The sequence below is a fragment of the Pan paniscus genome, chromosome 21 (assembly GCF_029289425.2).
Source record: "Pan paniscus chromosome 21, NHGRI_mPanPan1-v2.0_pri, whole genome shotgun sequence".
Classification (NCBI taxonomy): domain Eukaryota; kingdom Metazoa; phylum Chordata; class Mammalia; order Primates; family Hominidae; genus Pan; species Pan paniscus.
Window position 1 is genome coordinate 5,800,930 of NC_073270.2, and position 17,067 is coordinate 5,817,996.

The 17,067-nt window shown below is 46.9% G+C and overlaps 1 protein-coding gene across 10 annotated transcripts in view; it reads right to left on the reverse strand.

Moving 5' to 3' along the window:
* Positions 1–752: 752 nt before the first annotated feature.
* Positions 753–17,067, reverse strand: part of SLC23A2 (solute carrier family 23 member 2) — a 215,885-nt gene continuing 199,570 nt past the window's right edge. For all 10 annotated transcript variants that reach the window (XM_055104516.2, XM_057300790.2, XM_034947319.3 and 7 more), the window contains 5 exons: positions 16,126–16,231; positions 11,150–11,279; positions 10,320–10,457; positions 7,661–7,756; positions 753–5,629 (listed from right to left, as the gene is read on the reverse strand). In XM_055104516.2, the coding sequence (XP_054960491.1) occupies positions 5,397–5,629; positions 7,661–7,756; positions 10,320–10,457; positions 11,150–11,279; positions 16,126–16,231 (703 nt within the window). In that variant the 3' untranslated portion in view covers positions 753–5,396. The remainder of the gene's footprint in view (positions 5,630–7,660; positions 7,757–10,319; positions 10,458–11,149; positions 11,280–16,125; positions 16,232–17,067) is intronic.

Consider the following 17,067-nt stretch of genomic DNA (forward strand, 5'->3'; position numbering starts at 1 on the left):
TGATTTCCTCCCCTAGGTGACAACTTTTAATTAATTACCATCGGCTTTCTGTACCTGAGGCTTCTGTATCCTTGGATTCAACCGAGGATTGAAAATAAAAAACAATAAAAACAACACAATAAAAATGCAAATGTAGAAACAATACAGTATAACAAGTATTACATAGCCTTTATATTGTATTTGATATTATAAGTCCTCTAGAGATGATTTAAAGAATACAGGAAGATATGCATAGATTATATCCAAATCTATACACTACACCATATCCATGTACACATACACTACACCAAAATCCACTACGCCATGTTATGTTTTTGAGACAGTCTCACTCTGTCACCTCGCCTGGGGTCCAGTGGTGCGAACATGGCTCACTGCAGTCTTGAACTCCTGGGCTCAAGCAATCCTCCCACCTCAGCCTCCTAAGTAGCTGGGACCACAGGCGTTCACCACCATGTGTGCCTAATTTTTTTTAGTTAAGGGGCGGGGTGGTGGGGGAGGGGGGGTTTCACTATGTTGCCTAGGCTGGTCTCGAACTCCTGGCCTCAAGCGATTCTCCCGCCTTGGCCTCTCAAAGTGCTGAGATTACAGGGGTGAGCTGCTGTGCCTGACCCACTATGCCATTTTATATCAGGGACTTGAGTAGTCTCGGATTTTGGTATCCGAGGAGGTCTTGGAACCAATCCCCCACAGATTCTGAGGGACGACTCTTTTCTTAAAGAGTAGCCCAAGAAGGAGGCACGTGAAGAGCAAAACTGTGTCCAGGAGAGCTTTTATTTGTACGGAACAGTTTTAAAAATACAGAATAAAATAGCTTTATCTCTACTATTATTCACAACATCTGGTCCAAATATTACATATTTTTAAAATACTTAAACGTTTAATGAAGCCATGTTAGAAAAACAATATGAAAATTCTTTTTAAAAACTCCATAAAAGAATTACACATCTCAAAAAACAACCCCACCCCAAATACCCTCGGTAATCAAAATAAAAATAAAAAACAAACAAAACCCCAGAAAGGTATATATAGCCAAAGTCAGTCACAAAAACTCAAGGAAAATATAGGCATCCCCACTGTTTTAAGAACAGTCAGAAATGTATTAAGGTGTCAAATGAAGATTGTTACTAACGAACAAAAAAGGAGAGTCATTTGAACTGTCAGTAAGATGGCAACGTGGGGAAGGGTGTCCTAAGTGCCTGGAAACACGCACAGCAATGCTAAGGACATGGGAGGGTAGAGTGATGCTGAAACACAGTCAACACCAACCAGAAAGGACGGGAATGTCTGTGAGGCTGCTGAAAAGAGACCCCCAACGCTAATGTGCCTTATGGGTCCATGGGCAGACGCTGAACGCTGGCAAAACCGGGTGGCCCTTCTTGCACTACTCGGGTTCTGACTGCAGGAGGGGCAGAGGGTGGTCGATGTCCTAGTCCCTGTGTCTAAAAAGTCATGAGGGGACAGAGTACAACAGGCAGCACGTTAAGTCCCTGGGCTCTTTTCCAAAGCCAAGAGGAGGCTCCCTGGAGAAGCGAGCTTTGCGAATGCTCAGGCCCGGAGCCGCACACTAACGCGGCGTGCAGCAGGTGTGGCTGGGTGTGCACAGCTGGCGTCCAGCGACAGCCATGCCGGGCCTATGCCTATAGTGAGTGTACACCCCATGCACGGCCATCCCCCAGGATGCTGCTGCTTCTCTGGCCAGATGGGTTCTGGAATGAGACTTCTGCTACTGCTCCATATTCACCTTCAATCTGGCCTGGCCACTCCCATGGCATCCGTATTACTGAAGATGAGACTTGCCAACTTTAAGTTGCTAGTACCAATATTTCAGCAGGGATATGAATGAAAGAAATAACAACTTAGCTCATGGTCATAAAATATACGTATGGGTAAATAAAGTATACACACATACTAGAGATTCATCAATGGAGAAATTCTATCATCACATGACATTGTCATGAAAATTATATCATTCCCTCCCTGGAAAACTGTGACTATTATCCTGGGTAGAAATGTTATTTTGCTATATGGAAATACTGCAATATTCATGCATAAACCAAGTTGTCATCATGAAAGTCAGTATTCTACAGTATAAAGCAAAACCTGTGTGCGAATTTGTTACCATGAAAACGGGAAACCATCAGGACCCATGATGCTTCATTCTGGCTGGCATGGTTAAAGCCACTTCTCTTGCCTTGATCAATCCCAAGAAACTAAAAGTTAGCATTTGAAATCCTCAAGGATTCTGAAAGTAAATGTATCTGTGAATCTACATTTAACTTCCTAATGAGAATGAAAATTGCTTACAAAGACTAGAGTCACTTCCCATTATTCTGTGAAGCAGGGGTGGGGGGCCCCCACCCCCCACTGTGAATATGGCATCACCTCCTGTCCGTATTCACACTATCTACATTTCATGTTGGGATTGCCCACACAAATGCTTTCTTTCAGGGACCAGGCAGGTGACCTGGGAAGGTGGTGGGTAGGTGGTCTCTGTGGAAACTGGAGACTAACTGGCCTGCAAGGACATTCACATCCAAAATATTTTAGAACACTCTACAGGCAAAACAAAGTACGGGGTGGTGGTTCAAAGCCCCAGCAACGCAGGCCAATGATGTGAATGGGAAGTGTCATGACACAGACCGCGAGTGGCCACCGTGTCCCCCAATATCTCCCCTTCAGGTGTGTGCTTAAACCCAAGAAGCAGATGAATACATTCTTTTTCTTTCAATTACAAACTTTCATTCTGTAGCATATTTTCCAGTAGGAGAACCACTTCCTAAAAGGGTGTGTGTGTGTGTGTGTGTGTGTGTGTGTGTGTGTGTGTGTGTTACATGTTCAAGTTTATTAGTCATTAGGGGACTCCAATCACTCAAGGCTGTGCAGAAAGTACCAGATTCAGCAGGGGCATCTAGTCAGGCTGCCCTCTTTGCTCCCCACCTCCTATTCCCTCACCCCTCCTCGGACAGAATTATCGGGTTGGCCACAGTGGAACCAGAACAGGAAACTCTCATTCCAACAGCAGTTGAAAGGGTAGGGCTTCCTTCCCCGTGTGAAGGCCTACAGAGGGCACCCCACATGTTAGCGGAGTTGAATCCTCCTGATAAAACCCGGCCCAAGGAGGGGCTTCAGAAGGGAGTGGGTTTCTGGATGACTAGAGCAGACACCTTGAGTGTTATGCAGAGGAAGACGCCCAGTCAAGCTCAAGAGAAGGTGCCCCTGGATCACCAATGGCTTTCAGGCTTTTATTTGGATATTTGGTCTTTCTGCTCACCTGGAGAGCTAGAAGATTGCAAATCTCTGGGATGTTTAGCAGTTTTCCCCATTTTTCAGAGCAGAGAAACTGGAGATGTTGAGCAAAATCCAAACAGAAGGAACTGAGAGCAACTCATTGCAGGAGGGCTGCCAGCCTCAAGAGTGTCCCAAGGCAAGAGGGATGGAAACCGCGAGCCAGTGTGCTTGTAAAGTACGCATCAAAGACACATTCAAAAAAACATACAAAATTAGATGTAATTTAGCATCTAAGTTCTTTACTTAATCTGCAGTAACTTTTTGGCAAAACAATGCAGTGGCTCCGAGGTGTTCTTGCCAGAATAAACCTTGAAGCCCCAAACTTCCCAGAGTGAAGGGGGCTACGGTGACATGGCAATGCTGCAGAGACAGCGCCACAGCACTGGAGAGCTGGGCCAGCCTGGGGCCGAGGGGGACAGGAATGCACCGTGTGGACACTAGGCTGCCAAGAACCATGCCCGGCCGCTGGAGACAGGAGACAGGCACCCACGCAGCTGAGCAAAGCTCAACCAGGCCAACGGCCACCGAAGATGCGCCACCTCATGAAGCGAGGGCACTGCTTCCTATCTCAGGCCTTTCCCTTCACTGAAAAACTTCAAACCAAACCAAGAGGAGCCATTTCTCAGGAAGAATTTAGTGTTATTAATTAGAACTCTCTTAAGTGAGAGGGAGCCTGTTGGCTGCTTTTCTTATCACCTTTGGCAACCACCCTCACCTGTAAAATCAAGATCTAACGGACGTGCAACGTGGCAACCCACAGGAAGTCTCCTTAAGCCAAGACTGCCAGAAGCGACTTGCAACAGAAGCCCGGCAAGCGGGACCGGCCGGCGGACAGACCGTCCCACGTGGCGGCTCTGCGTGTTACCTGCCCCAGCTTCCCTTCTTCACAAGACAAATTCACGTGTAACTTGACCCACGGTTTCTGGGCTCTGGTCCAGTAGTCAGTTTTGATAAATAGATTAGGCATTACAGTATTTACACTTTCATGGTATCAAGCAATACAAAACACAACCACAACAATGGTTACTGGCCTTCAAAAGCCGTTACAACAAGCTTCCCTGATGGTGTCCACAGCTTTACAAATGCTGGTTCTTTTCTTGATAGGGGGAAGAGTGGGTGGGGGACAAGGAATAGGGATGCAAGGAAAGAGGGTCACATGGAAAACACTGATTTCCAAAATCTGCTATAGTCAATAACATTAAATAGGAATAAAACCTTGTAATTATAGACGCGCGCGACAATAACATCCACATGACGGCAGAGCCAAGACGCCCATCAGCTTGTGTGACTGGTGCCTTGGGTGGCACTCTATACTCATCACACCGGCCAACAGTGATAAATGCCAGAGAGGGTGTCTCGGCCACTAGTGAAATGAAAAGAGGCCAGTGTGCACGTGCTGGCCCGGTCAGGGCCAGGGTGGCCAAGAGAAGGCGCAGCCGAGAATCAGATATTGGCTTCAGGGTCCTTTCCTTTTTCCTCCAATGCCCCAAACAGATGTTCATTCGACATCTGTGCAGGCCTTACCCACGGCCAGATCTGGGCACAGGGGAGCCACGCCACTGTTTTCAGGTCAACAGGCTCCTCCTCCGGGAGATCAGCGACAACAGAATCATACTGGGCCAGTCAGTCATGATAGCACAAGGCATACTAGTGCCCCTTGGTCAGAGGAGGTCTCTGCGGGCACAGACGAGGGTCAAATGACAAGGAAACAGGTCCAGGGGCTTCGGAGAGAGAGAGAAAGCCCCTGGACCCTGGAGGTGGCTTATAGGAAAGCCAGCCCTGGGTGGTGGAAGGGAACTGAAGCAAGGAATCGCTGCAGATTTTAAATGTCCACTCCAAAGGGAGGACTGGAACTTCAAATTTAGTGACCATGGCCAGCAATGGACACTCTCAAAGGGCAAGGAGTTAAGGGCTTAAATAAGGAGATAGGCGGGACACCGCATCAGGCACCACCACCCTCACAGCAGAAAAGTGATTCGCAGTCTGTCTTAGCTCTGGGGCGCAGAATGTAAATGTAGATATACAAACATGTATTTTACTTCTTGTTACCCAGCAAGGAACTACAGATACATGCCTCACTGCGGCCAGGCCACAGGGCACAGCAAAGGCTATCCCGTGGCCTGGGAGTCTTCATCTGAACTCCGGCTGTTGTTGCTCTTCCTGAGGCCTTTCCATGTGTAGCCCACAAAGGTTGGGCTGATGGGTAAGTAGCTGAAGCATCTGTATTTTTTTATAATGTTCATGCCAAATGGCAAATTGTACGACTCCATGCCGTCGAGTGATTTGTTCCCTTTGCCCACACCCTTCTTCCATTTCCGGATTCCTCTTTCCTCTGGAGTACCTGTCACACATCCCAAGATAGAGCAAAGGAATGCTTCGTTTAGCAGCTCTACTGAAAATGAAACTGTCGTCAAACACACACACACACACACACACACACACACACACACGGTCCCACAGATCAAACCTGCCTAGATAACAGCAAAGAATACTTGAGGAGGTGAAGGTGCTCAGCTATCCAGTGCCCAAACCAGAAGTCTAAGAAGCACTAACCCCTCCATGTCCAGACCTCCCTATCCTTCTATGTGACCCATATTCTCAATTTTCACTGTTAGGGTCCAGCTCAGGCCATGTTATTGCTTTCCTGGTTCATTCTATCGGTCTCCCAACTGGTTACCTAGTCTTCTGGCTCATCACCTCCTGCCCCAAGTCTGCTCAAAAACTACCTCTCTAGGCCAGGTGTGGTGGCTCACACCTGTAATCCAAGCACTTTGGGAGGCCGAGGTGAGAGGATCACATGAAGTCAGGAGTTCGAGACCAGCCTAGCCAACATGGTGAAACCCCGTCCCTACTCAAAATACAAAAATTAGCTGGGCGTGGTGGTGCATGCCTGTAATCTTAACTACTCAGGAGGCTGAGACAGGAGAATTGCTTGAACCCGAGAGGCAGAGACTGCAGTGAGCTGAGATCATGCCATTGCACTCTAGCCTGGGCAACAGAGCAAGACTCTGTCTTAAAAACAAAACAAAACAAAACAAACAACAAAACACACAAAACAAACTGTAAAATGTAAATCTGAGTCAAAAAAAAAACCTCTTTAAAATGCAAATCTGAGTTTGCAGAACAGGGCTGAATCTTTACTGTATCACACAATGCCTTCATCAACCAGTCACTGCACATTCACCCCCCATCTAGACAGACCCACACTTCATGCTGCTTTGCTCCATTTTAGCGTGTCTGGTGCTATGGGGGACACACAGGTCATGTACCTGTTGTGCTTCTGCGGGGATGAACATCCACCGGTTGGACACTCCTGGCCACTCTGCACCCTGACAGATAGGTCAGGGAGAAAGCTCTGAGCACACAGGGCTCAGCAAGGAAGCTCATGACTTTTTTTTATATCTAAGCTCTGCTCTCTCGTCAGTATTTCAGAAATAAAGCTGACTTTAATTTCCATCAGCCTGACTGTTGCATCCCTCTCTCAATTCCCTCTGGCTTAGGAGAGAAAGAGAGTGGTCGTTATGGACTCTTAAATCCAGTGCCTTCCATCTATTCGTGTGTGTGATTCCTTCTGCCTTGGTTTCCCCAGCAATCTCTTGATTGAGGTTTTTTATTTTTTTTGGAGATGGGTTGTTTAAAGGGGAAAATCTAAACAAAACCTTCGAGCCTAAGAATAAGTATCACCCTTCCTTGAAGGCAGGGAAATCTGCCAGTATGTCCATGGCAGCACTTTACAGTGGTCCACAGCAGCCACCGCCAAGGCAGGACCCACATAACATCCTAGTCTGTCACCCCAAGCTCAGCACAGAATGTATCCATAAACAGGGATCATGGGTACTGGAGAGGCAGCTGCCTCCAGGCACCTCTTGTCAATGATCCTGGACCCCTGAGCTCAGCCTTTGCCCATGGTCTTCTACTGCCTTCTGGTCTTAGTTGGCTGGAGGCCCACCTTAGGAACAACTCATTTAAGGGACAGTCTCCCCAAGCAGAAGTGCCACGGGCTGTGCCCACCTCTCTCAGATCAGATGAAACCCACACTGCAGGGCCTTTGGCACAGGCTGTGCAGGGGGGCAGGAGCCTGGCCTGTGCCCATCCCACTGCCATCTCACCACATGCAGCGAACTCAGCTGCTGTCTCCCAGAAGTCCTTCAGCACGAGAAACAAAATTAATCAGTTTACGTAGCAAAAAACTGATTCATACATGGAGGCTGGGAGTGCCATCGCAACTGTTTTAGAAAACAGTTATAACCAGTGATGGCTTTGAACTCATTTACTCTTCCCGTTTTCCATTTCTATTTGGCAAAAAAGTAACACATATGTAAAAAAAAAAAAAAAAAAAAAAAAAAAGGTGTGTTTGATATATACCACGTACCTGGGATGGTGTTATCCAGGATAAAAGCCACACAGCCCCCTACAAACATAGCAGTTGTGAGAAGGACGTTCAACACTTGATCGATTCCTGTTATCCCTAGAAAGAGAACACAGCCATAAAGGATCAGTGTCACAGCAGCGGTGAGCCTGCCCTTGACTTGGGAAGGGGCAATGGTGTGGGCAGAACTCCGCCAATCAAAGCAGGAAAGGAAAGTGTACATTTCTTAGTTGTGCACATGTAGATGAATTTTTGCCAGTAATGTTTTAAACTACGATGAATACTTTCAACAATAATCCAAAGGTATCTCCATAAGGAGAATTCCCAACAGTGGTGCATAGAAGGTGAATGTAAGAGTGGTGTTCACCCTACAACGAACTGTGAAGCCGCAGGGGTGTAGTCGGTGGATAAAAAAAATTCTAAATAAAAAAAATGGTAGTCATAAGGCGGAGAAAAAATTACAAAGTGAATAATAAGATGACAAAAATAGTTCTGGCACCTGCAGTCATACAAGACTTTTCAGTATCCTGGGTTATCAATTAGTGCTTAGCTGCTTTTAATCAGGGGCAACTGGATTTATAAAGATGTCCTCCCATGAATATGACATATTAAATGTAAAAAACAGCAAGAATCTCATTTATCCACACACTTTCCATCCTGAAGATAGAACAATCCTCAACAGAAAATCATAGGCACTGGTGAGGATGTGGAGAAACAGAAACCCTCGTACATGGCTAATGGGATAGTAAAATGGTGCAGCCGCCATGAAAAAGTTTGGCAGTTCCTCAAAAGGTTAAAAATAGAATTACCACATGACCCAATTATTCCACTCTTAGGTATATACCCAGGCGAAATGAAAACAAGTACTCAAATATGGCCCACATTGATTATTCATGAATTACGTGTTTGTGAAATTGCCCATACACTAAAATGTATTTGTAAACCCAAAATGAATACCCTTGGTGCCTTCATGGGTATACAGAGCAGTGAAAAATCTGAGCCACGCCACATACATTCCTGACTGATGTCAAATAAGCTGACGCTCTGCCTTGTTCTGGCCTCATCCTGTAAACAAGAGTCCTTTTTGCGGACTATGTAGTGCCATGTCTGTCATACCGTGTGCTTTCCGTTGGTGATCTCACTGTTTAAAATGTCCAAGTGGTGTGAAGTGCTCCCTGACGTTCCTACACATAAGGCGGCTATGGTGTGTGTTAAAGAAGATCCATCCAGGCATGAGCTGTGGCAGTGCTGACTGTGTTTCCCCAGCAATGGTTCAGTATTTGCTAATACTGCTTGTGGCAACTCAACGAAACATAACTTCATGAATAATGAGAACTGATTGTACTTGCACATCAATATTCACAATAGCCAAAGGGCGGAAACAACACAAATGTCCATCAATGGATGAATCGATAAACAATTTATGGTATATACACACAATGGAACATTATCTAGTCATAAAAAAGGAATGAGGCCGGGCACAGTGGCTCACGCCTGTAATCCCAACACTTTGGGAGGCCAATGCAGGTGGATCACTTGAGGTCAGGAGTTCAAGACTAGCCTGGCCAACATGGTGAAACCCCGTCTCTACTAAAAATACAAAAATTGACCGGGTGTGGTGGTGGGTGCCTATTATCCCAGCTACTTGGGAGGCTGAGGCATGAGAATCGCTTGAACCCAGGAGGCGGAGGTTGCAGTGAGCTGAGATCATGCCCAGGCCTGCACTCCAGCCTGAGCGACAAAGCAAGACTCCATCTCAAAAAAAGGAATGAAGTACTGCTACATGCTACAACATGGATGAATCTGGAAAACATGCTAAGTGAAGGAAGCCAGATACGAAAAGCCACATATTATGACTCTATTTATACCTAGAATAGACCGTGAATCCATAGAAACAGAAAGCACACCGGTGGCTGCCAGCGGGTGGGAGCAGGCGGTGATAGGGTTCTACTGCTTAATGAGTTTGGGGTTTTATTTTGGGGTAATGAAATGTTTTGGAAACTGGACAGAGGTGATGGCTGCACAACTCTGTACTAGATGCCATTGAACTGCTTAAAGTAGTTAATTTTGTTATGTGAATTTCACCCACAAAAAATATATGTATAAACAAACACTCCTCAATTCTGCACTGGCTAAGATATTACCAGTAGCAATGGCTGTGTCTTGAGATGGTTCTTCCTTTCTACATTCCTCAGGACATTGCAGTGTTAAAACAAAAGGAGGAGTTAAAAAGGTTAATCTTGAATGCACAAGCCACGTGATTTTGCTCTGAGGAGTTAATAGGATAGACATCAAATAGTAGAATAACGTGTTCAAAGTCTATGAAGTTGAGTTTCAAAAAAAACATTATCTTAATGGAGCATTAGTCTATTAAGATAGACTAATGAAATCAAAAGGATTTAGAGAGAGGCATTCTCCCAAAAGAGAGGGTCCCAGTGAAAAAGAGACCTTAGCATCCATGACTGTTATGCGTACCCGCCAGCAGGAAGCCCACAGCGCTTCCAGGTAAGTACTGAAAAGTGAGATTCAAGAGAGATCCACAGACGCATCTGCACCACAGCTCCTGGAGGCCCAAAGTCCTCTCCAATGGGCAAAGAGCTGCATGTGGACTGGCGGCTGTGGTTCCAGCTCCCACTCCAAGATGTAAAGCCCATTTCCTCACCTGTGACCAGAGGGTTCTGTCTGAGGTAACTTGGAAGGACGAGCCCAAAGAAGATCGAAAATCCAAGCACAAAGAGGTTCCGGGAAGAATTTAAATCAATGAACTGCAGGTTAGAGAGGCCGACAGCTGTGATCATTCCTGGAGAAAAACAAACCAGACCACAAGCTCCAGCACCACTACAGCGGGGACAGCTCAAGGCAGGTGAGGGCAGGCTCCCTGGCACCCCTTCTCTGTCCAACAGAAACCAATGAGACCAGTGCAGGGACAGGAAGGGGTACGTGTGGGGTCAGACTGTAGCCACCCTGGGCTCTGAGCCAAATGACCCTCGGCCTACGCGCTATTTGGGCTCATACGGGAGCATAAACACCATGTGGCATTTTGTTTGTCAAATAGAAAACTAAGGACATTGGTTCTCTCTCTACACAAACATTTCGATTAAACAGGGAGACCTCCCTAAATATCTGGTGCACGTCTCTGGTTATTACAGCTAAATGGTGCAGAGATCAAACCCAGAGTCCCACTGTCAAAATGGTCAGTTTTAAGTAGCCCATTCAGAGGGATGGTATTTGAGTTAAATTGGTCAGAAATACTAAAGAGATTAAATTTAATCTAAATGTTCGTAGCACAATTACATCTTATTGTTGGTTCCATATTTAATATAAATTCAACTCAGAGAGTGATAAAAGTTTTCATTTTTTGAAAGCATATCCTTTGTATTTTAAAATAGAAATTTATCGTTACCTTCTTACTGAAGGGAGTCAGCAAAAACACCATGATCCCTATTAAAAATTTGGAAAAGTAAAGGAAAAAGCCAGAGAGGGGAGTCTTACCAAAGAGTGTGCAGAACAGGGCTCCCAGCACAGGATCCGGAAGGGACGCAAAGAGGGCGCTGAACTTCCCGATCATGCCCAGAGCAAGCATGAGGGCTGCTCCACACTGTATCACGCGGCGGCTGCCGACCTGCAGAACACACAGGAGACTGGGAAACAGGGACTCATCTCCATGCAAAATCACCATAAGTTACTAAAGAACACACAGCAGAGATACCCATGGCCTGGCTCGCTACCTTCACCTCCTCCTCAGCCCACTCTTCTCACCTCCACTGTGGGGACCCTGAGGGCCGCCCTCTGTATCTCCAAGCCTTGGTGACACTCCCTGCACTCAGGCCTCAGGGCTCTACTGCCCTGGCACAGTCATGGGTTGGGATGGCCGTCTGTGTCTCAAATGCAAAGGCCACACTTTGCCCCTGCCTATCCCCTGGGTTCCCGGCACCACATGTCACCAAGGCAATTTTCCCCAAAGTGCTTCAGCCTCAATGCCAACTTCCCCACACCGGAAATCAGACCAAACCCCCAGACATGTCTGGAACCTCCTATCCTCATGGCACCCTTCCCGTGAGAGGTGGAAAAGAGAAGGGGCTACGGATGAGGACATCTGGAGCCTGACTGTGGGCTCTTCTCCTGGCCCACATCCGACTGTGTGGTCGGGCCGACCCGTAGCCTCTAGAGTCTCAGGATCTTCATCTCAGTCATGCACAAGCCTCGTGGTTTTGTTTTGAGGATTAAATGGGACCTGCATAAAACTGCCTGAATGGTAGCTGGCACGCACTGAGCCATCTGAGAGCCGCCCATATGGGCCTGCTGCCACTGGCCTTTCCTGCACCCATTCCATGGGGCCACGGAGTCACCTTTCTAACACATGAAACTGGGGAGGCTGGTCCCCTGCTTGCATCCTCTGGTACTCATGAAATAAAGCCCACTTCTCAGGCTCTTTCCAAGCACACCAGGCAGGCCTGGGCCTGTCTACCTGGACATCCTTCCCTGTGGTTCCCTCCTAGCCAGATCCTAGATGCATCCTTTTAAACATCACCCAAATGCTCCTCTGAAAAGCATCCCGACTCCAAGACTATTCCCCCATTATAGGCTCTCATAGCACCATGTAGGGCATATCTGCTACTCCTGATCTCGGCCTCCCAGCAGCTTCTGTCTAGCCTGCTGTCACCAGTCACGGGTTGGGATGGCCCTCTGTGTCTCAACGCAAAGGCCACACTTTGCCCCTGCCTATCCCCTGGGTTCCCAGCACCACACGTGGGAGGTGGCGCTGGCATCAGGCTCAGGAATCCTGCACTGTGGGCCCCTACTCTGTGCTGCCTCTTGTGGGAAAACACCCTAAGGATGTAAACTGGGTAAAGGAGGTTCCAGAGTGTTTGGGGGAGTATCCACAAGGATTTATGTATGACCCCAGTGAGGAGAGGAGGGTTGCTTCAATTTTAATTAAGTAAAATGAGACAAAACTTTAAATGCAATTCCTCACATACACCGGCCACATCTCAAGTGCCCACCAGGCACACGTGGCTGGTGCAGCTGTGTGTGACATGTTGACCACTGCACAGAACCCTCAAAGGACCAGGGTCAGCCGGTTAAGCTTCAGAGCCTGATCTGAGGCTGTGCACATGAGAGATGGCTGCCCAGCTGGACTCAGTCACTGTCTCACTGTCCCTAGCCTGCCCCTCCCCACACCACAGACGGCAGGGAAGCAATGGAAAAGATCACTCAAACTGACAAATCAAGCAAAAGCGACTCATGCTTGGCTGTTACTATGGAATAAGGAAGGCTTTCATTTACTAATGGCCCTATCTTCAGCAAACATTTTCGAGGAACTATGTAATTATTTGATCAAGCTTGTGACTTGTTAGACTGGGACAGGTGAATGCAAAGATGAATAAGTCACAAGCTTGATCAAATAATCTCACTGCTATGCTGTTCTACTGCTGGGGGAGCCCAGCAGCAGGGAAGAGAAAATCTGAAGAGTTGGGGAGGGTTGTTGGAGATGGTCCTGAGGGGTGAGTAAGAGTTCGCTAGTGGAAGGGCATCCAGGCAGAGGAAACAGCCTATGCAAAGACTCCTGGCAGGGTCGGGCAGGCCTGTTAGGTATGAGGGGCCAAACTGGCCCCAGGGATACCTGAAACTAAATCTGGTAGCAAAGTGACATCCAGAAGACTGATCTGCCTTTGATGCTATCAACAATATATGCAGCAACTAAGCCATTCTTCTGTTCAGTGAATATTGACCAAGTACCTATTATGTTTTATTCTAACTACCAGAGATAGAGCCCTAAAATCCCAGCCCTCCCGGTGCTTCCCCAGGACCTTTGCTTCCCCTCTCACAGGGTCCATTCCCTGGAATCTCCTTGGCACCTCCCTCCTGAACTGTGGCTCTGCCTCTAGGACCTTGGTTAAAATAGACCCTGGGTTTCTGGATTTACAAAGTCTTCAACGGTGGTGCAGAATGCAGCAAGGAGAAATGACCTTCCTCTGGGCACCAACAAAGAGATTTGACGGCCAGCGAGATAGTACTTGCTCTGTTCCTAGAAATAAACTAAGGGGTAAATAGCAATAATGATAATAACGATAATGATGGACCTTGCTGGTCCAGGTAGGGAGGCACTCAGGTGCCATCATTCCTTCATGCAATATAGATATTTATGAAGCACCTGCTCTGCCAGGCTACTGTTCTAGGCACTTGGGATACATCAGCTCATTAAAAAGTGTTGGCAAGGTAACTTGTCAGAGTAAGCTAGCACCATTCAAATTTTAATAAAAGGAATGATTTCCCAAACTACCTTGGTGGTCACGTTATATGATGATGTGTTTTAAAGGGGTGCAGAAGATGTTAAACCATCTTCCCCTAAGATTCCCTTCATCTACAACAATTTTACTCCTACAGTGGTCCCTAGGGAACCCTGAATTAGTTCCAGGAACGCCACTCTCCCCGCCTCAGATACCAACAACCACAGATGCTCAACTCCCTGATATAAAATGGTATAGTATTTGCATGTAGGCTACACACATCCTCCAATATACTTTATTTTATTTATATATTATTTAAAAAAATTTTTTTTTGGAGTCAGAGTCTCGCTCTGTCACCCAGGCTGGAGTGCAGTGGCATGATCTCAGCTCACTGCAACCTCTGCCTCCTGGGTTCAAGTGACTCTCCTGCCTCAGCTTCCCAAGTGGCTGGGACTATGGGCACCAGCCACCAAGCCTGGCTAATTTTTGTGTTTTTAGTGGAGACAGGGGTTCAACATGTTGGCCAGGCTGGTCTTGAACTCCTGACCTCAGGTGATCTGCCCACCTCGGCCTCCCAAACTGCTGGGATTACAGGTGTGAGCCACCGTACCCAACCAATATCCTCCCATATACTTTAAATCATCTCGACATTACTTACAATCCTTAATACAACGTAATTGCTCTGTAAATCGTTGTCAGACTGCATTGTTCAGAGAATAATGACAACAAAAAGTTTGTACATGCTCACCCAGAACAGTACAGAAACAAACAATATTAGTTCAGAAACAATATTTTTGAATTGAAGTTGGTAGAACCCACAGATACAGAGGGCCGGCTATCTTATTTGGGATTTGGGATTAGTTATATGCCTGCAAGCTCATGGCAGCAAACTGGCTGAAGAGTGGCATGGCTTAGGCCCCATTCTGTGCCCACGAGATCCTTCCCTCATCTCCCTGTGCTCAGCACTGGCTTCTCACCATGGGTAGCAAAAGGACCCCCAGGATGGCACTGGAGGAAGTGCCCCTCAGACAACCTTCCTTCACATCCCCCATACACGGAGCAACAGGCAGATGGGGCCATTGGCACACCTCAGGCTGAGCTCTGGCAGGGCCCTGCCAACCTGGGGAAACCAACAAACAAACCAGGCATGTGTGTGCCTGCCTGGCAGCTCCCTCTCACCTGGATTTGCAATCAAGGTTAATCAAACTTAGTATCTGGTTTCTCTTTATCTGATTATAGAATCTTACATGGCAAGGGAGAGCTCTTGAAATCCACTCCTCCCTCCCAATTTGACAGAGGTCAACCAGTTCTAGAAGGTTCCTGGGCTCACCCCAAGTCCTCAGTGAGGGAGACCTGTGAGACGTAGGCCATCAAGGATGGTGAACCAATTTTCATGGTCTTAGTTTCACAACATACCATGGCCAATGGTGGGTCATCTCTTAATTTAAAACTAGTGACACCTCCCAGTTGGGATCCCATTTCTACCTTTTGCCCAGCCCCCCATGGTCTATTCTCATCACTGCAGTCAAAGCGATCCCTAAAAAAAAAAAAAAAAATCTGACCAAGCTGCTCCCTGCAGCACTCCCTTCCACTCAGGCAGTCTGTGGCTGCCTACCTACCTGCCTGCCTGTGTAACCTGGTCCCCAATTACCCGGCAGACCCCACCTGCTCTGACTCCCTGACCCGCACTGGCCTCCTTGCTGACCTTCCACTTCCAGGATAGGGCTCGGCCCTGGCCACACCCTGGCCTGGAACGCTCTCCCCCAGGTTATTTGCAGGCTCCCTCCCTCCACCCTTCAGGTCTGTGTTCAGCTCACCTGATCACACTCTCCCCAAGCTTCCTGTCCCATGTTTCCCCCAGTACTTGTCACTGGCTGACATAATGCATCATTTATAGACTTAGTATGCTGACTGTTGATGGCTAGAATGTAAACTCCACTTTTTAATTCACTGATGTATCCCAAGTGCCTTGAACAGTGGCCTGGCAGAGTCGGTGCTTTATAAATATCTATACTGCATGATGGAATGACAGCACTGAGTGCCTCCCTACCCGGACCAGCAAGAGAAGAGAGACTTCCAAACAGGCATTATAAACACTTGAAAAAAAAAAAAAAAAAGGAGAGAAGTAATTTTTTAGAATCAGAGGCCCGCCCATTTGGAACTCGCAGTGGCCAGACCGATCAATGAAATGGACCAATGCTTAGAAACCCAATCATTTAATTAGAAAAATCTGTGTACCTTTGTAATTCCCAAAACTCCAATGTTGGGACTGGATGAAGTAGAGCCATTCCCAGTACCAAATATGCCATCAAGAACACAGGAGAGGCCTTCCACGAAAATTCCCCTAAGATGTAAAGGAATGGAGGAAAGAAAATCATTCAATGGGATAATGCATTCACTCTGAAATAGCCTCTACACATCTACAGTCCAAAAATGTGGTCCAGAGCCTGCAGCTTCTACATCTCCTGAGAGGGCGATTAAAAATACAATCTCAGACCCCACCCCAGACCTGCTGAAGCAGAAAAGAATCTGCATTTTTTTTTTTTTAAGAGAGTGTCTCACTCCATCATCTAGGCTGGAATGCAGTGACGTGATCTTGGCTCACTGCAACCTCCGCCTCCTGCGTTCAAGAGATTCTCTTGCCTCCCGAGTAGCTGGGATTACAGGTTCGCACCACCATGCCTGGCTAGTTTTTGTATTTTTAGTAGAGACGGGGTTTCACCATGTGGCCAGGCTGGTGTGGAACTCCTGACCTCAGGGTGATCCGCCTGCCTCAGCCTCCCAAAATGTTGGGATTACAGGCGTGAGCCACTGTGCCTGGCCAGAATCTGCATTTTAACAGAACCCCCAAAGCTCATTCCATTTTGAGAAGCACATCTCTAAATCACACGTTAGATTTGAGTGTTTTTAAATCACCGCAAATGAAAGCAAAGGATTTTAGCCAGAAAATAAAGCCATTTGTTGGGGTATAAGACAAACATGGGCCGTCTGTGGAAATAAAACATTGATGTGATCCTTTACTCTTAAAATCCAGTTTCTTCAGGAAGGAAATGTTTTATAATTTCATAAGTACTGACACTTTTAAACATACTGATATACAGGTATTTAATCATATGCAGCAGCTCCATTAGAGAAAGATGGGGACATCAGGTACCAGAGCCAAGGCCCAGTCCATTAATC